At 42.4% G+C, this 25,778-nt stretch overlaps 1 protein-coding gene and 1 long non-coding RNA gene across 4 annotated transcripts in view; one reads left to right on the top strand and one right to left on the bottom strand.

Annotated features, from left to right (window-relative positions):
* Positions 1-19,289: 19,289 nt before the first annotated feature.
* LOC144315251 (uncharacterized) lies at positions 19,290-22,253 on the bottom strand. 2 transcript variants are annotated; one of them, XR_013380998.1, is made up of 3 exons: positions 22,195-22,253; positions 19,891-20,014; positions 19,290-19,491 (listed from the first exon to the last, which is right to left on the bottom strand). It is a non-coding gene; the product is annotated as an uncharacterized LOC144315251 (long non-coding RNA). The 2 variants fall into 2 exon arrangements; XR_013380997.1 differs by lacking the exon at positions 22,195-22,253 and having other exon boundaries at positions 19,891-22,188.
* A 735-nt stretch (positions 22,254-22,988) lies between these two features.
* Positions 22,989-25,778, top strand: part of SMYD2 (SET and MYND domain containing 2) — a 49,589-nt gene continuing 46,799 nt past the window's right edge. Inside the window, exon 1 of one of the 2 annotated variants that reach the window (XM_077902129.1) lies at positions 22,989-23,247. In XM_077902129.1, the coding sequence (XP_077758255.1) occupies positions 23,075-23,247 (173 nt within the window). In that variant the 5' untranslated portion in view covers positions 22,989-23,074. The remainder of the gene's footprint in view (positions 23,248-25,778) is intronic. The other variant, XM_077902128.1, reaches the window with a different exon arrangement.

The raw sequence follows: 25,778 nt of genomic DNA, 5'->3' as shown, positions 1-25,778 counted from the left end.
ATTAGTAATGGGAAATTTTCTTGAATTGTTTCTCTGGTTAATTGCTCTCCCATTCATTTATTTCCTCTTTCTGGAATCCCTATTATGGCGATTCCTAGACTATTCAAATTGTTAAAATCTTTTCTATGTCCTATTTTCATTAAATTGTTCTACTTTATTGGAAGTTTCCACTATTTTATCTTTCTCCTTTCTTTTTAAACTTTTGCATTCATATTTTTCATTTCAAGCATTCTTTTATAAGTCTCTGAATATTCTTTTTCAGTAGCATAATGTTCTTGTTTCATAGATACAATGACTTCTCTTACTTTTCTGGGGTTAGCTTTCACTTCACAGTTTTCTTCTCTGCTCTGGTAACAGAGAAGCAAACATTCTGTATAGATCCAACAAGGCATAAACTCTTTATATTGGGTAGTAGCTAAAGAAAAAGTAAAAGTTTTTCTTCTTGTCCATGACTCCTGAATTTTAGCTAAATTTTTTTCACAGCTAGATAAAGATGGTTTTCCATCACTACCAAATAGAGAAAGGCCATGAGAGACAGAAATATAGCCAAGGTTAGGAAGCAAGTCTCAACAATAAATCAAACTGGAGTGTCAACTGAGTTTGGATCATCCGGATGATTCGGTCCATGGTTCCCCCCGATGACTGTCTACCCAACAGCATGTTACTCCACCCCTGCTATGTACCAGTCATGTACTCCAAAGAGCACTGACCCCACTGATATCTCCAAAAATATAAAGCAAGTCAAGAGAATTCCATCCCCTTTGTCACAGGGATCAAGTGACTGAGGCCTTAAGACTTTCAGCACATGGCATTCTACTGGCCACAAGGATTGGCACCCAGCTCAGATCACTTGCCTAATAAATGAAGAAGGCATTCCTTCTCCTTGAGCATTTTCAAGAAAGCAAATCGTCCAGCTACTTTTGGCAGCCTCTCTAGATCTGCAAAGAAAGTCAGCTTGGGATTGAAGACAACACACTGGATGGCAGAGTAGAGAGGCAGACAAAAAAACCAAAACAAGGGATCCCTGGGTGGCACAGCGGTTTGGTGCCTGCCTTTGGCCCAGGGCGCGATCCTGGAGACCCGGGATCGAATCCCACATCGGGCTCCCGGTGCATGGGGCCTGCTTCTCCCTCTGCCTATGTCTCTGCCTCTCTCTCTCTCTCTGTGACTATCATAAAAAAAAAAAAAAAAAAAGAAAAAAAACGAAACAAGATACTTGATAAACAAACCCAGAAGCCTGACCACCTTGGTATTTTCTGTTATATGTCTCAATAAAGTCGGGCCAAATTGGGTTTTTCTTTACTGATAAATCTCATGACTTGCCTATATAATCTAGATTACCTACCACCATCATTTAGTTCATTATGAAAAAAATTCTCCTGAACTTGCCCACATTTAATTAACTTTAAAAGAAGGTTAAAGTAGCTCTGACATTAAAATATAAATCTTGGGGGATCCCTGGGTGGCTCAGCGGTTTGATGCCTGCCTTTGTCCCAGGGCATGATCCTGGAGTCCTGGAATCGAGTCTCACATTGGGCTCCCGGCATGGAGCCTGCTTCATGGAGCCTCCCTCTGCCTGTGTCTCTGCCTCTCCCTCTCTCTCTCTCTGTGTCTCTCATGAATAAATAAATAAAATCTTAAAAAAAAATAAATAAAATTAAAATCTTATTGATAAAATGCATTTATGAGATAGGCTTATTTGCAATTGAATGAACTCCTTATCATATCAATTGTCTTTATTATACACAACAAGAAATATTTACATCTTTCCCTCAAGACAGCATTTCCTCTTTTCTTTCTTGCCTTGGTTAGTAGTAGTTCTGCTTGGGCATAACTTTTAAAATCCACTTACTATATCACTAAAATGAGAACTGTGAAGTCGTAAGCATTAGACAAAGAGGAAAGAATAATCATATAGCAACAGAACATTTCATTTAAATTCAGAAAATAATATACGACGACTCCACCTACAGAATTACGTGAAAGCATTGTTGAAGTTGACTGTTTTAAAGATGAATATATTATTGATTAAATTACACTAGGATAAAGCAGCTAAAATTGTAGCTGCTTTAGTGTCTGAATAATGCACACATTTGCAGAAAATCAAACCAGATAATTGAGGAAAATGAATATACTTTGAAAATCTAATTATTTAATAGACTATCTTCAGTAATTAAGATAATTGTCAATTTTCTCTTTTGTTTTGTAATTTTCTAAAGAAAATGAGAAACATAACAAGTTCAATAAACACACAAAACAGAATAATTCCCAGAGGCCTAGTCTTTACGATTCTTCTCTATTCAAACTCACTACCTTCTGTACAACCAATTATGATCAGTTTTCAATCTCCTGTCCTGACCTCTCTCCAATCTCGACTTCCATATCCTACTACCTTTATGTCAAATGGCATCTCCATTTGAATGTCTAATAGTTCAAACTCAGCATGTCCAAAATTCAACTCTTTCTCTCAAAAATCTGTTTTACCTAATCTTCCCTATCTCAGTAGAAGACAACTTCATTTTCCCAGGACAAAAGATCAAGTGACCCTTGACCTATCTTTCTTTCAAACACCACATCCAATTTATCGGTAAATCCTTCTGATGTTGGCTCCATCATCAAAACATCCAGAATCTGATCACATCTCTCCTCCACCAATTCTGCTAGCCTATGCCAAGTCACCATCATCTTTTGTCTGGATTATTACAATAGCCTCCTAATTGGGAACCCTGCTTCCATCTTTGTCTCCCTCAAAGACTGATTTTTCAAATATTAAGTTACATCATGTCACTGCTCTACTCAAACTCATCCAGTGGCCTCCTATTTTTACTTAGCATGAAAACCAATGCCTTCATAATGACTTGTATGAAGTTACTCTATTTACTCCCTGACTGCATATCCTTTTACTCTTTCCTTCTTGACCACTCAGCTCCAGCCACCCTGGGCATGCTCTCACCTTGGGATCTTTCTTCATCGTGTTCTTCTATTTTCCTTTCAGACTGTCACAAGGTCATATTTGAATGAAACTTACCCTGGGGATCCTATCTAAAATCACAAACCATTTTCTCCACAAAGACCTGCCAAATTTCCTGCCATGTTGCTCTATTTTTGTGCTTTCCCTTGTCAATGGTAGCTTTCTGATATTCCCTGCACTTTACTTCGTTATGTTTACTTTGTCTCTCTCCCAATACAAGACAGGCACAATTCAGGGGTCTTGGTTTGTTAACCAAACAAACATCTTGACCAGTGCCTGGAACACAACGAACATTTCAATACATATTTCCTGAACAAAAAAAAGGAAAGGCAGACTTCTATATATGCCTTATTTGTTGACAACAAAAATGCAATAATTCTAAGACTGAAATTAGATTATTTTTAATTTTATAAAGAGCTTTATAATTCCCTCTATCCATTTCCATTGGATGGAAATGTGAATATTTTTTGAAAATACAAACTGGTGTATGTAATACTTAATACTAATGGAAAAACACTAATAGAAAAGCTTTAACATCTCATACACCCACACATAACACATGTCTACGGATTGCTAAACTTGCCTATGGATTCCAACCCCCACACACTGTTCTCACTTATCTGTCCAGGCAAATACATCGGTGATACCCTTCACTGGCTCTTATTTTGAGATGAAGTGCATTTCTCCTCTCATTTTTCTAAAATTTAAAATTTAAATTAAAATTTTTCTCTAAAAATTCCAAACCTACAAAACATTTTTAAAAATAGTAAGTGACCATCATACTCCCCTTTAACTAGTGGTACCAATTTTGAACATTTTGCCACATTTGCTTTCTCTTTCTCTCTTCCATGTGTTTTTATTTTTTCCCCTTAAATGTGCAAGAGTAATTTGCTGATATCATGACATTTCACCCCTAAATACTTCATCAAGCATCACTTAACAGGACATACCTCCTATATCACCACAGTAAAAGCATTATACTTAAGAAATTTAACACTATAGTACTATTATCCAGTATAGTCCATATTCAAAATTCCTCAATTTTCCCAATAATATTATTTATAGTTTTGTTTTTTATATGTGGGTTTTTATATGTGGGTGGATATATATATATATATATATATATACATATATATATATATATATATGTATGTATTTGTCACATCTCTAGAATATTTCCTCCTCCCTCTTACCCTCCTCCTTCTTCTTCTCTTCCTCCTTTTCTGTCTGTTATATCATTGACATTTTTAAAGTGTCCAGGACAATCATTCCCTCATTACTAGATTCAGGTTAAAGATTTGTAGCAAAACAAAACCTGTACCTTAAAATTAAACTTTTGATGTGCGCCTTAATAGAGTGGTTACAAGCTTAGTCCATGCAGCCAGGCACACTTGGGTTCAATCCAGCTCTACCACTCATGCACTGTGAGCAATATTTAATAGCTCTTTGTCTTTGGAGTGTTTTCACCTCATCACCTTTTGACGAATGGCATTTATACAACACTCAAAAGGGAGAGTAAGGAGGCGTCTCCGTGCAATTCAGACATAGGCAAGTTTCCGAGGTGAGCAGCCCTGATCTGACTCGCCTCTGGAGGGCAGCAGAGGCCCTGGCAGGTGCAGGCTTCTTTGCAAGTGAACCCTTGGTGAGTCATTCCTGTCCTGGGGTAAGAGGTGGGCTTTACTCTTACAAAATAAATAGGTGTGCGGTTGTTTGTGTGAGGAGAGGAAGCAAATAACCACATGTTATACTGATTTACATTATCTTTTTGGTTTGAAAGCTATTCTTAATTTTAGCTGTTTCTGAAAACTAAATATATCACACTAATGTGCGTGCCTCATCCAAAGCGTGGTAACATGAAGCTCACTAGATCTGGTTCCAGCAATTAATTCTTAGCAAGCAGCTGAGTGTTGAGAATGACTTTGTGATATAATTGCTGCTAGTGCCAACTCCCCGTGGGCAGGGAATACCGGCTCCTCCATGCTCATCTGCCCGGCTGCCACTTCTTTACAGTTTCCAAACACGTCTAGGGGCTTACTACTTGATAGCAACTTTAAGACCTCTTGGTAAATGTTTCTATCCAAACTCAAATTTTCTCCTATAGCTATTACCAAGTGTGAAAAAGGGGTTTCTTTAAAAATTGCAGTGTTCGTAAATAGATTCAACTACAAATAAATTATGAGTGACCTCATTAGCATATTCTGGACATTTTAGGTGGTCTGTACAGGGTGATGGGTAGGAACATGGAATCTGAAAGCAGATAACCCAGACTCGAATTCCAGCCCCACAACTTAAACAAGCTGTGTGATCTTGACTATTTAACCTCGCTGTGCCTCAGTTTCCTCCTCTATAAAAGAGAGATCCTACTTACTAGTAGCCTTGTAGGGTCATTAGGAGACTTTCAAGAGTTACTACATATAGAACTCTTCAAACAGTCCCTTGCATTTAAGAAGTACCATAGAACTGTTAGCTTTTATTATCTAAGATCTCAGAACCTTTTGGCAAGCATTCAAGCCTTTGCCTCCTTCATTCTCACTCCTGGATAATATGGTGGCACAGCAGAGACTTGGGTTCAACGCATCCACAAAGCATGACCCTCCGTAGGTATCTGCTAAAAAGGTGAATTTTCCCCTTCACCCAAAACACACAAAGAAAACTGTAGAAATTCTGCATTCCCTAAGCCTTCCCCATAAAGTACCCTTGTCTACCTTTGTGCTGTCTTCTCTGGACCAGCAAGTTTCTAGCTGCTTCTCTCCACAGAGTTTGGGTTACCACTTTTTTCTCTCAGCCACCAGCTCTAGCACAGCCATTCTCAAGCTCTTGATGTTACTTAATTGGTCACCCATCACTATGTACTATGCATAAGTTTTTTCTCTTTTTACCAAGTGTAAAGAGATAGACACATATTATTCATACTCTCCCTTTCAAAACAAAATAAAGAGAATTCCTTTAAAGTTAAGAAAAATGAGGGATCCCTGGGTGGCTCAGCCCAGGGAGTGATCCTGGAGACCCGGGATCGAGTCCTGCATCGGGCTCCCTGTGTGGAGCCTGCTTCTTCCTTTGCCTATGTCTCTGCCTCTCTCTCTGTCTCTCATGAATAAATGAATTTAAAAAATTAAAAAAAATAAAGTTAAGAAAAATGAAAAAAAATAAAGTTAAGAAAAATGGCTCAGTCAGTTGAGCATCTGACTCTTGATTTTGGCTTAGGTCTTGATCTTGGAGTAGGGGGATGAAGTGCTGCCTTGGGCTCCTCGGGGCGTCTGCTTGAGATTCTCTGTCTCTCTCTGCTCCTCCTCCTCTTAAAATAAATAAATCTTGAAAAAATGTTTTTAAAAATGTTTCAGAAAAGTGTTCCACTAAAACAAACAAGCAAAAATTAGTGACTTGGAGAGGAAAATAAGCTTTGTTTAAAAAATAAAAGATTTTAGGGGTGCCTATGTGGTTCAGTCAGTTAAGCGTCTGCCTTTGGCTCAGGTTGTGATCTCAGGGTCCTGGGATCCCCTCCCCACTCAGTGGGGAGACTGCTTCTCCCTCTACCTCTGCCCCTTCCCCTACTCATGCTCTCTCTCTGCCTCTCATAAAAAAATAAAATCTGAAAAGAATAAAACAAAATTTAAAAAAGAAAATATTTTTTAAAAATCAAAAAAAAAGTTAAGAGGATGATGAGTATATAAAATGTCAGGTCAGTAATATAAACTGACATTATCTTAATGTAAAATCAGCATGAATACACCTTTATAAGAAAGACTTGTGGAATCACCTTTTCTATCTTCTCGTTGTGGAGGTGTTTTGGGAGCAGTGCATTCTTTGAGGCACACCAACTGTCTGATTTTTTTAGTCTGTTCTCTGAGCTTACCTTAGGCTTAGGGGCTTAAGGTATCCGAAACTTAGTTCAACAGATTATGAATGGATTCCTTCTGGGACATGCTTCCAGCATTTTTAGAAGCCAAATAAAATAAAAATAATTTACGCTACACGGTCCATTGTGAAAACTTTAGAAAACGTATTGATAATACAGTAGCACACTGTCAAGATACAATCTTTCCCATGTAGCACCATGGTTTATGCACATGACTTTTAGAATCAAACTTCACGCTTTCAAATAACAGATGTTCCACTTACAAGATTTGAGATCTTGGGCAAGATATACTAGAGATAATAGTCCCTACCTGGAGCAGACACTGGTCAGTGGTGTTTCTGGCCCACCCCCTTCAGTAAGTCCCTGATGCTGTTCTTTCCTAGATTCCACCCACCACTCACACATACGTTCCTTGCCATCCCTGTGGTGTGGGATGGGAGCCAAGCTTCCCTTCCTAGCCTATAGAGTTTCCCTGCGGGACCAACTGGAGCTGCCCCTGAGGACCTTGGCTTGAGATGCCTCCTTGCTTAGCTCACCAACCTTTTCCTGTCCTCCTTCCATCACTCCGTACTGGTCTCTCCCAGGACCACCTGAAGGATGACTCCCTTGCATTTGAACCTCATCTCAGGGCCTGCTTCTGGAGAACTAGGACTTCACATTTAACCCCCCTAGAGTTTTGAAAGGATGGATGAACATAATTTATCAAAAGCACCTAAAACAGTGTCTGGCATACAAGTGCTGTATAAGTATTAGCTACTGTTCCTATCTGAGGTTGGATAGAACCACGGACAACCCAGGGGGCTATACAAGGACTTTAGACAAACATAAAGCCACAAACATACAAACTCTTGAGAAAAGTTGAGGGATCTGAATAATCCACATAATTGCTCCCGTTCGCATCACTCGTTGCACCCTTGACCTTAATTACAAGGAAATAAATGCTTCTGGCTGAGTTGTAATATAAAGAGGCTGCTACTGTGTGCTCCCAAGAGACCCGCCACAGGCATTCAATTTAGTTAATAAGTATGGATACTGGAAGACTTGAGTGTTCTCTCTCCCATGTGCTATTTTTTTATATATGTAAGTGAAAACTCTTTGGTTCGTCCTTTAACCAGGTTTCATGGAGTAGTTTCAAGGTTGCTTGTTTGAAGGTAAGCAGCAGGAGTCTTAAGAACTTAATTTTAAGAAATTCAAAGAGCAAAGAATGCACTTTGTTCTTTGAGTTTCTTAAACCTATATTTCATATCCTTTCATAATAATTTGTCTTTTATGGATAAAATATACACAAATCACTTAGGAAAAAAGGCATCTGAAATGACCTTGGGCGACCAAGTTCTTCTGTTTTTTAAATGGCACGCACAGAGTATATTATTAAGACTTCTATATGGTAGCATTTCTAACACAGCTCAGAAAGAGAATTTACCATTTCTTTATTATTCAGTTCAAATATAAGGGCAAAGAAACTTACTCATAGGATTTCTTTTTTTAAGGTTTTCATTTATCAGCTCCTGGAAAAAAAAAAAAAAACTGTTATAGGCAAAATCCCAACATGATAAAACCAGAACTAAAGTAATAGTGGCTAGGGGGGAACCTCTAAGTGAATTATTATGATCCTAGGCCCAAAAAAAATTATTCTTGTCTGGTTCTCTCATCTGACCCCACTACAGACTGGCTTTTGTCCACTTCACAGCACTTGAGTCATTAATGATCTCCTCCAGGACAAATTGAACGTTCTCTCTTCTACCCTAACTCACTTTAATCTATTTGTTGCCTTTGTTCGACTCAACCACTACCTTCCTCCTCCTCCATAAGCCTCTCTTCTAATTTTGTCTGATCCTGTAGTATTTCTTTCCTTTTCAATTTTTTATATATTTTAAAAATAAAAATGAAAACGACAATTAGAGATGAGGGAAAAAAGCACCCCAACCCAAATACTATTATTTCATTGGATTCTCACTCCCGCCCCAGTTTTCTTTTCCTAATCGGTTTTTACATATTACGAGCAGGACTTTGTATCCTCCTTTTTCTACCAAATATTTTAATTGTTTTTCACACGTTGCTATAGAATCTTTGAAACCTCCATCCTTGATTCCCTTTAATAATTTCATCTCTCTCTCATTCTTTCTCTGTCTGTTCTTTTCCCCTTGCAAATTCTCCCTTCTCCCCAACAAATCCAATGCTGAGCCAAAATCTACTTTATATCCCACATTCTCCTTTTATGTTCAAGTATTCCTTTTGTTCTTTTTTTAAAGATTTTATTTATTTATTTATTTATTTATTTGAGAAATAGAGAGAGAGAGAGCTGGGGAGGAGTAGAGGGAGAAGAACAAGCAGACTCTAGGCTGAGCACTGAGCCCAACGAGGGGCTCCATCCCACTACCTCGGGATCATAACCTTAGCCAAAGTCAAGACTCAGATGCCCAACCCACTGAGCTGCTCAGGCACCCCAACTAATCCTTTTGTTCTGATGATATGAATACTATTTCAAAAATAAAATAAAGCTGTCCCACTAATATGTTCATATCAAAAACAAAACAAAACAAAACAAAACAAAATATTCATATCCAAATACTACTTATCCTGGAAGTTAATCTGGCAGTATAGATCAAAGATGTAGTCTTCTGAAATGCCTAGAACATCTTTCCTCTAAATAATTCTCAAGATTTTTCAGAGTTCCTAGAAAAGTAACAATTAGTTACAGACACTTAATTAGTAATTTTCAATAAGATTGATACCAGATTATCATTTTCCAAATTCTTCTCCAGATAAGACTAGAGCAATAGTAGTAGAAGTTCAGTTTTTTTAGAAGGGGAAGAGGATGTGCCATGATCCAAAAGAAAAGAAAAGGTTGGGAAATTTTTATTTTTAAAAATTTAAAAGATTCTGTCACTGTAAAAATTTTCAGAGTCTTTAACATGTTAACTCCAACACCTAGCACAGTCGGTAGGTGTTCATTACATATCTGCTTAATATGTGAATATGCATTGTGAATCTCCAGGAGATAACACATGTAACATTTCCCAAAAGAAAAGCAATTTATTTATTAGAGACATTTAAACAGCTAATATTTAAAAGATTGTCTATTGCCACAATGTTTAGTTAATAACTCCAGACAATCCTAATATCCATCAACTAGGGTTGATTGAACAAACTATGGTACAATAAAAGACCTTGTAGCTATTATAGATTGTGAGATAGGTCAGTTATGTGTTGAATATCTAAAGAATGACTTGATCTTCTCTTGTTGGAGTTGGAAGAAGAGAGCACTTGGGGCCAGTCTTGGATCAGCTCTGCTCCTTGTTAGCTTCAGACTCAGTTTCCTCAGCTCTATAACAAAGCTTTTGAATTAGATGATATGCAGGATCCCTTTGGTCAAAGTCTGATGACCTCATCTGAGATGTCTCACTTTAAGATGTAATGAGTTTTTTGGAAATTAAATGAAGTGCAAGGGGCGTCATGCAATGGATTAGATTCTTTTTCTATCTTCTCCATGGACTGCAAACATTTTAATAAATAAATAAGCAAATAAACACATTTGTATATCAGTTCTGTGCAATGTATCAAAAAGTCTTATAAATTTGCAGACACTTGACTCGGCAATTCTAAATTAGGATCTATTCTAGTGCATTATTCAAGAATGTAAAAAAATATTTAACTTAGCAAAGATGCTCATTTCAACAGTAGGAAAAAAAAGGACAGTATTTTACAACAAGGAACTTGTTAAATAGATGATGGTGCATTAAAAGATGACAGAGCATTATAAAATATCACAGTATGAAGTCATTAAAATGATGGAGAAAAATATTTAATGTTATGGAAACAGATTTACAACATATTTTTAAGATGAAAAAGCAGGTTATAAAAGAGCAGTGTACAGTATAATCCCATTTTTATTGTAAAATATTTCTATGTTCATAAAGAAAGGTGGAGAAGGATCTACAACAAAAACTTTACGCTGGTAATCACTGGGTTTTGTATGTGTTTTCTAAGCCTCATAAAGTTAATATACGTTGCTTACAGAGCAATAAAATCAGTGGTCTTATCATTTTTTCCCAAGTTTGTTTCCTTAGCACTCTAGGTAACATAAATAAATCATTTATGCTCAAAGGAAAAATGGGATTCAATAAAACTACATCAGTAAATGCTTGCTTAAAATGGTAATGTTCATAACACTGCCATCGAAGATGCCTAATCTCTTTTCCAAAAGTGATGAAATTGTGGTAAGAACAGAAATGAATTTTTTAAATGTGTCTAAAGACATGATAGCTTCAATTGCATATAGCCTTCTGTTTCTTGATCCTTGTATTAAATGTTGATAAGCACCAGTGTCTATGACCAAGAACTAAAGGAAATCAAGGTGTCATGATCCTGAATACTTCTCATAAGGTTATTTGAAGACACAAAAATCTTAAGGAACAATCCCAAGAAGCCTCTGTAATGACATTGTAATGCCATTCTTAACATCCCTGCCTTTACATTTCAGAAAATAGCATAATTTATTTAGAAGGTTGTGGAATCCACAGAGGATTGACGATTTTTATTTTCTCTAGACCATTCAAAGGAATACCATTTTCAGCTTCCATCATAAATGAAGATATTCTAACCATAAAATGGTTCAAATCTCAGATTTTTTTAGAAAAGTCCTTTAAACTGAGTCTGCTTAGCTTTATAAGTAGATATTGCATTATTCCTATTTGTCTTACTTTGCTGCAGACTGGCAAAAGCTTTGGCAGGTACAAGCACCGCTTTGTAAGAGTCCCAGCCCTCAGTAGAGAGCTCGCTGTAAAAAATGCACCCAAACAAAACAGGTACTATGTATATGTAGTCAACTATCCAGAAAGATGTTGAGAAACAGAGGATTTAAGAAAGTAAACTATGCTTAGTGATGTTTAGGTTAGGAGAAGGCAATTTTTTTGGTTGAAGTTAATTTAAATACTGTTTTGTTATTAGGGTCACTAAAATGACCCTAATCATCTCCCTTCCACTGTTTCCCAAAATTTAGTCATTCAAGTCTTGTCTTCACAATTTTCATCGTATTTACAGAGCACCTCTACTATTATGTCCTTAATATTTTCCCTTTAGGTCTCCTCCACTGGGCAATCACATCTATGTAATCAGAGGTTTGATTGGTTCATGTACACACTTAACCATTCTGCCCCCCAAAAGGATCTTGCATATTTGTCCCACAAACCCTGGTCTAGCTTGACTTCCTCACTTGGCTGTGGCCCAGTATGTTAAGTAACATGTCCGTGTCATGGTCTTACTTGAAGAGTTTGATAGAGAAGTTGGTGGATGCGAACCACAGTAGCAGTGCACAGGAGATTCTGTTCATGGCCTGGCAACGTAATTATCTACAAGTTACATATATAATTTCAAAGATGTTTCAAAGATGATGGAAGTTACCTGCCTCTCCTACTACCATTTTCACTTTTTTAAAATAATTCTTAAATGGCTCAACACTCTGCCTTGTATTATCCATTTATCCGACAAATATTTATTGAGTACCTACCTTGTACCAAGCACCTGCCTGAGGTTACAGCAATGAGCAAAACAGACAAAACACCTTGCCCTTATGAGGCTTCCATTCTAGTAGATTATTACAGCTTCCTAAATATATGTTATGTTTCCTCTTTGAGATTCTAAACTCATGAAGTTCAAGAAGTGGGTCTAATATAACTTTGGCTCCTCCATGGTACCCAAGAGAGAGTTTTGTAGTGTTAATCCGTGACTGAACAATGAAAGGATGCACAAGCCCTTCAGTCTATCTGTCCTTTGACCCCAAGAACTACATTTAGTCACTTTGCTTTATTTTACTTCATCTATTTTTTCTCTCCAGTTTTTGGTTTCTTTGATTTCAGTCTACAAAATTCCAAAGATGGGAAAAGACAAAGATGTAGCTTGTGATGAAGGAAAACCAGCAAGCAATGCAAGCAAAAAATGAAAATCTCATAGGCTGCTTGCAAAGTGGTATATTTCAAAAATATAAGTCAGTGAAATAAATGCCAGGATGTCTAAAATTTCTTTAAAAGTAGCCATTAGAAAAAAAAAGTAGCCATTAGAATATATACAGATAAAATATTTGTTTGCCCTGTGTGTACTTTTCAAAATAGTTCAATATGTTATTTGGCTCTTTAAATTAGCTGTATTTAAAGATACTGTTGCGTAAATTCATTTGTTATCAGGCAAAGTAACAAATCCTCTTTTTCCAGCTTAAGAAAATATATTGTATTTACCTTAAATTTTCATGATCTCCCAAATAACAAACATCTGATGCTGCTAATGTTTAATCCTTATTAGGAAAGAAAATTAAACCAAACATTTTTAAAGATTTTATTTATTTATTTGAGAGAGAGAATGCGAGCAAGGGAGAGGGGTAGAAGGAGAGGGAGATACAGACTCCCCACTGAGCAGGGAACCCTACATGGGGTTCCATCTCAGGACCCTGGGATCATGACCTGAGCCCAAAGCAGATGCTTAATCGACTGAACCACCCAGGTGCCCCCAAAGATTTCTTTTTAAGTGTTGGGATAACTCGAAGTTAAGATGTTGACAGTTGACTATTTTTAGCTTTTGCAATCCATGCAAAAGCTTCTTCAATTCACATTTCAATTCAATTCTTCAATTCACATGACTTTTTCCTCTTGTATTTTTCTCCCCTCTTATAAAAGAAATATATTCAAATTCTGTGTAAAAATTAAGCTTATAATACAGGTAGACTAAGGCTTTAAGGCTTTAAATATCACACCTCATCTCTTCTTTTAATGGAACTCCTCTGTCCTCATATAAAATCTATGGATGAGTTGCTCAAGGTCACCAGCCATTGGTTACAGTCAAATTCTGTACCCAGCCCCTTCCTCTGGCCACTAGATGACACTGCCTCCTCCAAATTAAGAAAGTTGTTAACAAGTCTCAATAAGATAGAAATATATAGGGATCCCTGGATGGCTCAGCAGGTTAGAACCTGCCTTTGGCCCAGGGCGTGATCCTGGACTCCAGGGATTGAGTCCCACATCAGGCTCCCTGCATGGAGCCTGCTTCTGCTCTCTCTCTCTCTCTCTCATGAATAAATAAATAAAGTCTTTAAAATAAAATTCTTAAAAAAAAAAAAGATAGAAATATATAAGACTTCTAAACTTTGTTACATTTAGTCCGTTTACAAAATTTTTATGGGGGAAAAAGTGGTGAGACTTTCCAGAGATAAAGAAAATATCTTATGAATCTAGCTGAGAACCAAATATGTTAATAATGGGACCTTTCCTTGGGCCTTTATTGGTTTTTAATTCAATTTTAAGTATCTAGTTAAAACTATTATATTTCCTAAATCATAAGGACAAAGCCAGCTTAAGCTCTTTTTCTTTCTCCTTCCAAATACAAGAGAATATGGCTGGTAGTTTAAGAATTGGTCAGTCTCACTCTGATATAGTTATTTATGTGCTTTCTCTGACTTAGTTACTCCTCCCACTGATAGAAATAGTTTCTTCTTCTAGGGTAACTCTGCCTCTAGTAAAATGCTGCAGTGTAGCTGAGATGCTGGTGTTAGGGCTATAAATTATGCATCAGGAACGCTCTTGCTGCACTTCAGCCTGGAAGCAGGGGTTTATTTCTGAGTCCACACTTTTGCTTGCCAGCAAGACAACAGAGCACAGTTACCACTGTTGCAGGTGAGTGTCTTTGGCCACCTGGATTCCACGCCAACCCTACGAGTCCTTGATCAGGAAAATAACAACAACAATAAACTCTCAGCCCTTTTAAAATTGTTTTTAACTATTTCGGAATAAAGACTCTGATCTTGAAACTCTCCATAGATTCACTACCTAGAATTGTTGATTCATTCTTGGAATATGGCTGTAATAGAGTCTAGGAATTAGGTCAAAAACATAACCAGCATAACATCCTCCTAAAATCAAAGTATCATCACTCATCAAAACCTTATCAGCCTTTTCAACACTTCAGTCACTGGGAAAATATTTGAGAATCTAACACATTACAAGTATGGAGGTCTCCACGGAGAAAACCAGCAAATATAATATATAGCATTTAAAGACCTTTAAACTTTAAAGGTTTAAAGACCTTTAACTTACATGGGGTATGTGTAACATTGCTGATTACATGTCAAGAAAGTACAGATAGCTGAGACTTAACCTTAGGGAATAGAAATTGTTATGGGCAAAAACATTGGGAGGAGGCTTCTCAGAATAGGTAGAACTCAAGCTGAGCAAGATTTGCTCAGTGGTTGGATTTGCAGGTAGTGGTTGAACTTTTAAAGCCAGAAAGAAGAGCTTGACCTTGGTGACATGTATGATCAAGAACAAAGGGAAGTTCTTTGACAGAAAGTCTCATTATGAAAGCAATTATTTTAAGACAATGTGTTTGATGGCAGTAACTAGGGCACACAGAACTGGAAGAGACCCTATTCTGTTTCCTGGGGTTGCCTCTTGTGTTTGGGTGGTACCATGGTGCTGAGGCACCAAGTCCTTGATGATCTTTGGTCGTCAGTCCACACAGGTCTCTGCTGGGTTGTCCCTTGTTCTCATCCACAGTGCTTCCCTTGGATAGCTCACTTGTCCACTTGAGAGCCCCCCTTGGGGACATGGGAACCCACTCTCCTGCTTCCCGTGGGAGACCTCAGAGAGTCTCTCACACACCCATTTCTAGTACACAGGGAATTCTGGGGTCTACACGAGTCTAGCCCATAGGTCATCTCCATTCTGAAACTCCTGACAGTTAAGGGGTTTTTGTTATGTTACCCTACTCCTCCAGTGTTGCCTGGAAGGAAACGAAGGTGCAGGCCCCTTTCTCAAATAAGCACCCTGACTTCCCTCTTGCTTGGTCTTCTGTGCAGAGGGAGTCCTTGCTCTACATCAACATGAATTTGTGAAGATTGGAGCCTGAGTCTCTGAGACCCTCAGCTCCTGAAGCCCAGGAGCCCTTTCTCTACTCCTCTGCAATATCATCTCTTCTCTGAGTCAGGGCCACTGACTGAATGGGAGAAATGGTGAGGGTACGAAAGGAAATGCAGAGCTGGCTATATGATCTCTGGCAATCTCAAAATATTACTGCTATTGCAGTAATCCAGGCATGAAGCCATAAGGACAGAATGGCATAAAAATAGAAACGAAGGGACATTGAACAAGAAATACAGTGAGGGAAGAAATAACGAAATCTTGTTTGTCGAATATGCACAGGACAGAAGGTAGGAGGAAATACACTTGAGGGACTGGATGGAGGTGATGTCGGCCATTGTTGGCCATAATTCCCCATGGTTTATATTCCCCCTTCTCCTTTGCCTTCACACACCCTAATCACGAGGTCCTGGTAATTAAATTAAAAGTTCTTCTTCTAAAAAAAAAAAATCTTCCTCTTTTTTAAAAAATATTTTATTTATTTATTCATGAGAGACACAGAGAGAGAGAGGCAGAGAGAGACATAGGCAGAGGGAGAGGCAGGCTCCGTGCAGCGAGGGCTGATGCGGGACTCAATCCCAGGACCCTGGGATTATGACCTGAGCCAAAGGCAGGTGCTCAACCACTAAGCCACCCAGATGCCCCTTCCCTTTTCAAGATTTTATTTATTTATTCATGAGAGACACAGGGATAGAGAGGCAGAGACATAGGTAGAGGGAGAAGCAAAAATTCTTCAAATCCATATCCCTCTTCTCCGTCACCACTGTCACTGCCCTTGTTCATGCCAGCAATCTTGCTCCTCTGGACCATCTACTGCATCAGACTTTCTCTCTCTCTCAGACCTCAGCCCCCTGTAATGCATCCTACATTCAGTCATGAAGATGATCTTTCTAAATCAACAATCAGATCACGCCAGCCAAATTTCTCCTCCTGCTCTGTAGCCCTCATACAGTGCATGGAACTCCTATGCACACAGCCTCACAGAACCCTACATCATGAGGCTTACCTTGCTGGCCCAGCTTCACCTGAGACCCCCCTACCTAGGGCTGTAGCCCAGGCCAAACGGTTAGGTTGCTTATTGAACTGGTTCAGGCCATGGACTCACCGCCACATGAACCCCACTGTTCCCTTGGACAAGTTATTTAACTATAGTGATTCAGTGTTCTCATCTATAAATTGTCATTAGGATGTTATTTAATTATGTCATTAAAATGATTTAAATAGATTTTAAGTATACCTGGTACATAGTAAGAGCTATAGAAGTATGTGTTAAATAAAAGAAAAATTCTTGGGGTACCTGGCTGGCTCAGTCAGTGGAGCCTGTGACTCTTAATCTCTGGGTTGTAAATTCAGGCCCCATATTAGGTATAGAGATTACTTAAAAAAAATAAAATCTTTTTTTTTTTTTTTTTTGAGTGTGTGGCAGGATTTTAATCCTGTATGAGGTGTCTTCCAGGCTTGGCAGGGACCGACCGGGAGCTTCTGGGACCGCCAGCTGGCCCAGGTCTGTGTAGCCCTGAAGAGGCGTCTGGCCATCATGATGTATGCCAGCTGCCTAAAAATAAGTAAAATCTTTAAAAAAAGAAAAAAAAAAAAGGAAAAGAAAAGAAAAAGACTTGCCTAGATGGTCAAGTCTCTCCTACTGCAGTTAATGTACACCTTCAGGTTCTTAAAATCCATTTGGGAGCCTTCTTTCTTTTGGTCAATCTTTAGTCTTTATTCTAGAAGGAACTAAAATGTCAGGTCTTCTATAAAGCCTTTCTACTGTATTTTGTTCCTCCCTCTATTAAAACTTTTGTTGTATTATAACTTGTTTTTTTTTTTAAGATTTATTTATTTATTTGAGAGGGAGAGAGAGAGAGAGAATGAGTCCAATTGAGCACGGGGTAGGGGAAGGGGAAGAGGGAGAAAGAGAATCTCAAGTAGACTCCCCACTGAGCACAGAACTGGATGCCGGGTTTGAGTCCATGACCCATGAGATCATGACCTGAGCAGAAATCACAGGATGTTTAACTGCCTGAGCCATGCAGGTGCCCCATATTATAACTTGTATTAATTTCGTATGGCTGCTGTGACAAATGACCACAAACTAGACAGCTTAAAACAAGAGAAAAGTATGCTTTCATGGTTCCCGAGGATAGTGTTCTGAAATCCGTATCACTAGGCTGCAGTTAAGGTGTTTGCAGGACCACACTCTCTCCGGAAGCTCAAAGGGAAAAGCTGTTCTTTGCTTCCTCTAGCCACTGGTGGCTGTGTGCCTTGCTGGGATTGTGGTCACATCACCATCTCCTTTGCCTCCATGATAACACTGCTGCTTCCTCCTGCCTGTGTCAAATCTCTGCGTCTGTCTTGTAAGCCACCCATGATTGCATAGAGGCCCCCCTGAATCTTGTCAAGCTTAATCTTGTCATCTCAAGATCCTCAAGTTTACACATCTGCCACACATTTTTAACCTATCTAACATTTACAGGTTCTAGGGAGGAGGATATAATATCTTTAGATGCTATTATTCAGCTATTACAGCAACTATGCGAATGTCCGTGTTCTCCTCCTTGTAAGACCAGGGTCTATCAAAGTGTAGGCACATAATATGTAATCAGTAAACGAAATACATTTAGAGGTACAGTGGTTTAAGGTCAACATCTGTGTGGTTCCCGGTGGTGCAGTGGTTTAGCTCTGCCTGCAGCCCAGGGTGTGATCCTGGAGACCCTGGATCGAGTCCCACATCAGGCTCTCTGTATGGTGCCTGCTTCTCCCTCTGCCTGTGTCTCTGCCTCTCTCTCTCTGTCTCTATGAATAAATAAATAAAATCTTAAAAAAAAAAATCTGTTCTCCGTGTTCTTTGGTATTCTTTCTTTTGCTAAGGCTTTATTTCACCAGGCCAGAGCTATTTCTTTCATGTGCTAATCTGTGGTTGGAGAGATAATTTACTCCTGAATTGGATCAACTTCTAGGTTAGAGAAATTAAGCAAAGGGGGCCTTTGTCCTTGTATCAATTCCTCTGAGACATAGTGAAGCAAAGTCACCAAAAAACTCCGTTCAAACCCAGTCCCTGTCAAGCTAAAGGGCCGAAGAGAGGATAAGAGGTGAAGGGGCCCTGGCAGCTGGAAGGCGACTTTCACGGAATTTGAGAATGCAGAGTGGCAGACGGACAAGTATGAGCTGTATTAAGAGTGCTGTCATCAGTTTGCCTGCCTGGTTTGTTGCCATTGCTTAGGTGTTTATTTTAAACACAGTTTTCTTCGTAATTTAAGCTCCTAAATTCATGACTATTGCTTAACTTACCATTTCCCCATCTCGAGTCACTTGAGTTCAGCACAGACATTTTTCTGAAATGAGGCTGTTTCTTTTCCAGTGTTCTTAAATCACAGCTACCTTCGCCCACAAGAATAAGTCTGTTCCAGCCACTGCTCACCTGGAGAGACAGCTCAGTAGCCAGGCTATTGTTTTCTTCCCAGCCACTGGAAATCTTTCCCAATGAGAGAGGGAAAAAAATCATTTGTAATAAAAGAAGTAAACAAGGAGGTTACTTCGCACAGTTAATCCTTAAAACAGTGAATTGTTTACTGTAGTATACATATTTATTTACTTTTATGCCAGTCTTTCATCTTTGTGCTGGTTAGATCCCCACAGAATCAGCATGTTAAAAACAAAAAGACAAAAACAACAACAACAAAAAAACAACTGTAGTGCCCAAAAACGTATTCAAGATTTTGCCTACGTAGGCATAGGCAGAAACATCCAAAGTTTGAAAAAAAGTTCTTTTACAGAACGCCCATCTGTAATAAAACATAACTGTCAGAATTGATTTAAATCATGTGACTGGCATAAAGCTTATTTAACACAATAGTCTGGAAGCTTCCAGAGCTTTTATTGATCAGCGTAGACTGGCCAACAAGACCAACTTACCTCCTAAAATCATCTCAAATAACACTCTCCCTCTAGCTCTGCCCCAGTCACTCTGTCTTTCCTAGGTCAGATTTCCTCCTACCAGTGGAACTTTGCACATGCTGTTCCCTCTGCTTAGAATGCCTGTCCCTTCCCCTCTCCTCTTGATTAAGTTCTATTCATCCTTTGGACTGTAGCTCAAGAAGTACTCTCTCTGAAAAGCTTTTCCAGATTAGGTCAAAACCCCTAGGCACTGGCTTAGCACTTAACACCACTGACTATATTTCTTTCATTACCTGATTAACATCATCTTCTTCCACCAGACGGTACAAAACTCTGTGAGGGCACAGAACAAGCCAGTTTCTGGTATCATTATGTCACCAGTCCTTCTCACTGCTGCTGGAACACAGTAACCATGCAATAAATATTTAAATGTTGAATGAATATGTTGTAGAATCTCATGCTAGCTCTGCCTACGCTATTTAATTTCACAGGGCCTCATCTTCCTCATTAGTAAGAAGATGCCTCTCTCATTCCCCAAATCCTAGGATATTTATGGTTCCTATCTTGATCAGGATCAAGATTGATCAGGCCAGGGATCCCTGGGTGGCGCAGCGGTTTGGCGCCTGCCTTTGGCCTAGGGCGCGATCCTGGAGACCCGGGATCGAATCCCACATCGGGCTCCCGGTGCATGGAGCCTGCTTCTCCCTCTGTCTGTGTCTCTGACTCTCTCTCTGTGACTATCATAAATAAATAAAAATTAAAAAAAAAAAAAAGATTGATCAGGCCAGAGCCAGAAAGCCAACACCTTCTGTTGTCTGCTTGCCATTTGCCATACACCAAGCAAGAAACTGGCATTCCCCCCACACCTTTGCCCCTCTCCTTAATGCTACTGCCTTGATTCTGACTCTCCTCCTCCTTCATTTAAAATACTGCAGACGTGGGACGTCTGGGTGGCTCAGCGGTTGAGCATCTGCCTTTGGTTTAGGGCATGATCTCAGAGTTTCAGGATCGAAGTCGAGCATCGGGCTCCCTGCATGGAGCCTCCTTCTCTCTCTGCCTGTGTCTCTGTCTCTCTCTGTGTGTCTCCCATGAATAAAAAATAAAAAAATACTGCAGATGCTCTCTTAAGTGGTGGGCCTGTGTTCAGGCCTCTCCTCTCACAGTTTATCTGCAAAGCTGCCAGTAGAACTCAGTCTAAACGCTGGATTGATCACGGCACCCTGCTGCTTCAACGTTTTCCAGTGGTTGCCATACCACATTTGCCACAAAGCTCACCTCTCCAGACCATATCCTTCCCTTGTTCCTGCCTCACCTCCTACTTTCTTGAGAACTCTGCTCTGCTCCGAATCACTCATAGGGCATCCCCACACACTCAGTTCTTTTAAGTCCCTCTTTGTGTGCAGTTCTCTCTGCCCAGGAAACTCTTTTCTACTCCTTTCCTGGGCAAGTTTCACCCATCCTTTTAGGCTCAAATGTTCCTTGAATGTGGCACAGGCCCTGGCCATTCTTCAGGCTGAGTTTGTCACTCATTGCCTGTATTCTCAGAATACTTTGCACAAGCCACCTCTCAAGGAGTAAGGGCACTCCTCAGGGAGCTGTGTTTATATGCAGAGGGACATCCGGGTTAAGATCGTGGATATTCCACTCAGATGGACTTGAATTTGAAACCAAATTCTGCAACTTACTGAGGCCTTGTAAGGGATTCTGAGTCTTAGTTTCTGAATTTTGGAAAAGGGGGGACTTAATGTCAATTCACTGAGCTGCTGCAGTTACAGAATACATGAGACACTGTGTTTGGTGTGCTTTGCACAATTGGCCCATTGTACTAACCGATGGTAATTATCATCGGCTTGTGAATGCGTCAAATGCAAAGACTCAGGCCTACATTTTGTCCCATCTTTTTATCCCAGCGACTGGCACATAGTGGCTGAACTCAGTGACTGCTTCTTCAAAACCATAAATGAAATAGTATCCATGCTATATTTTTCTTGACAGGAATAAGCTACAGGCTTTTTCATTTTAGGGATTGTATCGAGGAGTCAAAAAATTCTACTCTTCTTACGACATATCCTCCAAACTGTATTCATCTTTCCCTTTGCTAAACTAGTCCTGAATTTACACCTGTAACCTAATTTGAGATCAAACTTGGGTTTTTAGTTATTAAGTGTTGTCTGCTAAAGTCTCCCTTCACATTTTTAAAAGTTTCTCCTGCACACATGTCAGCTCCAGTCCTTAACTGCCATCCTTTGTAGCAACACAGATATCACACCCTACTTTCTCAGAGGAGTGACACCAACAGCATGCATGTGTATGGGCTTCAGGGCTTAAGTATTCTAGGAGCTACACATGTTCCTTCCAAATCCTGGGTGACTTGCAACCAAATGAGCTTTCCTGAGATGACAGGGAGGGGTCCAAGGGATCAAGACCACTGCAAATTCCAGCCCAGGGTTCTGGCTGCACAATGGCACTTGGGACCCTGGAAGGGTTTAAGTTCTTTGAAGGCCAGATTATCTCCCGTTTTCTCGGGGAAGAGGAAGTTTCTTGAAAGCAGAGACTCAGTGCTCCAGGCTGACCTGACTTTTCCTCTTCTGTCCATGTAATTAATTTCCACGAGAGGGACAAAGGTTCCCATCTGAATACTCCGGAGACTCCTGCAAGGTCTGCAGCCTCAGGAGGCTTCCAAGCCTTTGACCTTGGGAAGGCGCCCTTGAACCCTCAGCGCATCCCACACTATGCGGCCTCTCCTGGGCGCCCCAGGGTGACCCCGCCTAGGGCCTCGGCCTCTCCCGGGCGCCCCGGGGGTACCCCGTGTAGGGTCTCGGGCGCCCCAGGGTGACCCCGTCTAGGGCCTCGGCCTCTCCCGGGCGCCCCGGGGGGACCCCGTGTAGGGTCTCGGGCGCCCCAGGGTGACCCCGTCTAGGGCCTCGGCCTCTCCCGGGCGCCCGGGGGGACCCCATGTAGGGTCTTGGGCGCCCCAGGGTGACCCCGTCTAGGGCCTCGGCCTCTCGGGGGGACCCCGTGTAGGGCCTCGGGCGAGGGCAGGGCACACAAGGTGCAGACACAGCTCCGTCCGCTGCGCGGGGCCCAGGCGGCCCGTCTGCCCCGCCCCCCCCAGGCCGTGCATCCCCCGCCGCCCGCGCACGGACCAGGGGCCGCGTCCGCCCTCCCGCGGGGACGCCCCAAGCGCCCGGGGCGGGCGGCCGAGGGGCGGGGGGCGGGGCCGCGGGCGGGTTCCCCTCCCCTCCCCTCCCCTCCCCTCCCCTCCTCCTCCTCCCTCCCCTCCCCCCCGCCCCCGGGGGCGCGCGAGGGCCGGGCGGGGCCGGCGTCCCTTCCGGGGAGCGGCGGCCTCCCTCCCCGCGGCTCTGGGTGACGCTTCTCCAATAACAGCTCGCGGGGCGCCTCGGCTCGGGGCGCCGGTCCCGCCGGTCCCGCCGGTCCCGCCCCGCTGCCGGCATGAGGGCGGCGGGCGACGGCGGCCTGGAGCGCTTCTGCAGCCCGGGCAAGGGCCGGGGGCTGCGGGCCCTGCAGCCCTTCCACGTGGGGGACCTGCTCTTCTCCTGCCCGGCCTACGCCTACGTGCTCACGGTCAACGAGCGGGGCAACCACTGCGAGTACTGCTTCGCCAGGTAGGGCGGGGGCGGCGGGGGCGGCGGGGGCGGCGGGCGGGGGCGGGGGCGGGGGCGGGGCGGGGCGCGCGGGCGGGGGCGGGGCGGGCGGGCGCCGCGGCGGGGGAAGTGCGCGGCGCGCGGGGTCCTAGCGCCGGCCGCTCGGGCGGAGGCCGCCCCCGGGCGGGCGGGAGGCGCGCTGTGCCCCCGCGCGGGCCGCGCCACGTGCGTGGGGACAGAGCCGCCGAGGGCCCGCCGCGCGGCCTGCGCTCTCCCACTTGCTTGCGCCGGATGGGCTCACGCGGGAGCGCAGGGTCCTGGCCTCAGACGTGGGCGCCGAGCCAGGCGCGTCCCGGGCGCGAGCGCGCGCTGCCCGCTTGGAGCATCGGCGGCCCGGCCCAGGCCCAGGTTGGAGCAGCCGCAGCCTGCAGCCCTCCACCTGGGCCTCCTGCGGCGTGTTCCGTCCTGCACCCCCCACCACCCCCACCGCAGCCCGGCCCACCCCAGCTCACCCCCAGCCCACCCCAGCTCACCCCAGCTCACCCCAGCCCACCCCCAGCTCAGCCCACCCCCCAGCCCCAGCCCAGCCCGGCCCGGCCACCTCCTGGGAACTTCTTGACAGTTAACATTTCGTGTAAAGTACTCGGCTCCTCCTCTTCCTTCTCACTCTGCGCTGCTGTTTGGAGAGAAGCCGGAGGGGTACGGACCGCGCACCCCGGGGTTCTGAAGGGCTGCGGTGAGGGCGGACGCACCTGACCTCGCTTTGGGATTCTTCTTTTGAAAACGTGGCCTCCGGGGCAATTAGGCAAAATGTGTGGTCGGAAATGGTATTTAATAGTAGCGTGTCGTGTATAAAAATATACATACGTATACTCACATAGGTCTCTGTTCATAGGCACCCACACATAATTATATCCTCAAGCTGTATGATGGTTTCAGACCCCAAAGGCACATTCCCGAGTCCCGACACACTTCTCTCCATTTTACGGGCCCAGATAGGAAGTGTGGTTGTGTATCTGTATCCTCACACCAATGGTTAAGGGAATGGAGTCTGTTCTCTCCAGTTCTGCCCATGTCCTGCTGGTTTGGGTGCCCAGGAAACTTCCAGAGACACGAAGCATGGCGTTGAATTAGGTTTGTACCCAACCTACCGCTGCTCTCTGAAGAGTGGACCGTGCTTTACTTTCTTTGAATCTCAGTTTCTTCATCTTGGAAATGGAGCTTCTTGGGTCAGATTACACTGACCTGAGGTCCCGCAGGGACCCTTTGAGGACAGGTCTCAAGTCCACCATACACCAAAGGACCCAGTTTCCCAGACACGTGTGCCTTATTCTATGATAAGACATAGCGAAAGAAGGGACAAAGGCTAAATATTATAGTAATCTTGCCCAGACTCCCTGCCAGAACTGTCTTCCGCTTGGGGGGACCTGGAAAGGCACTAGACGCAGAATCATGCCGTGGGCAGCTTAAGGGCTGTATGTGATGTGGCTCTTTGAATTGGTGAGTCAAGAGCTAAAGGGTCATGGCACCACTTTGCAACGTTTGAGTGAAGTGAGCATTGGGTTTTCCCAAAGTTAAAAAGGCTGCTGTGACTGGTCCCTTGATCTTCTGAGCCTCGCTGTGGCTCGGAGTCTGAAGCAGTGTGGGTGTCTGGAGTGGCAGGAGCAAAGCGGGGTCACCCAGCACGGAAGGTGCTCCCCTCCATCGGGAATCCTGGTGATTCCTGGAGTCCATCCTGTGAGAGAAGATCACAGCGCCAGGCACATAGTAGGTACTCAGATGGCAGTTCCCAGTGCGCTCCTGCAGTGAATTAGAGATCAAATCCCTCTGGGTTCAGAGGGGAGAAGCGGAGCTGAGAGATGCTTCTCTTTAGCAGTGAGCGTCCTGACTGTATCTACTGTACACGCCCCCAACCTTACAACTTCAGTGTATGGTCAGATTCCGCTCCACAAATCACCCTGCCCTATGGGACAGGGTGTGCTTTGTTTTTCCTTTTTCTCAATAACTTTTGTTATTGTAGCTGACTGTTGTCTTAGACCCGACACCAGGGCTGCCACGTGCGTTGGGGCGGTACCACTGCATCTGTCCCCATCCACGCCACTTTTTTCTGTTTGGCTTGGGTGAACTTCTCTTAAGACCCACGGTTCATTTCTTCTCTCTCCCCAAGGAGTCATTTGAAATCAGCTAAAATAACACACCAGAAATAATGACACCATGATACCTATGAAACTGGAAATATCCTTGTACACCACTCTATGATTTCTGTTAAATTCGATTAGTTTAGGATTCGCGGTTAGGTTGTTCTCATAGATGTAGCACCATTTTCTCTGTCAACTATTTGATTATGTCTAAGAACAAACCAGTCTGTCCAGCTGCATTAGAACACATATATGTCTCCTGGACCTTCAAGGGAGTAGGAGGAGAATTCTCAAATATTAAAGCATAGAGGGTAAAATCTGCTACTTCCCTACCCCCCTGCCCTTCTCCCACAGGGGGAAAAAAAAACCCAAACTATTTCTTATCCTTTCTTGTGCTTGAAGTTTATCATAAAA

Source organism: Canis aureus, chromosome 6 (assembly GCF_053574225.1).
Source record: "Canis aureus isolate CA01 chromosome 6, VMU_Caureus_v.1.0, whole genome shotgun sequence".
Lineage (NCBI taxonomy): Eukaryota > Metazoa > Chordata > Mammalia > Carnivora > Canidae > Canis > Canis aureus.
This window is presented reverse-complemented; position numbering and strand designations above follow the sequence as displayed.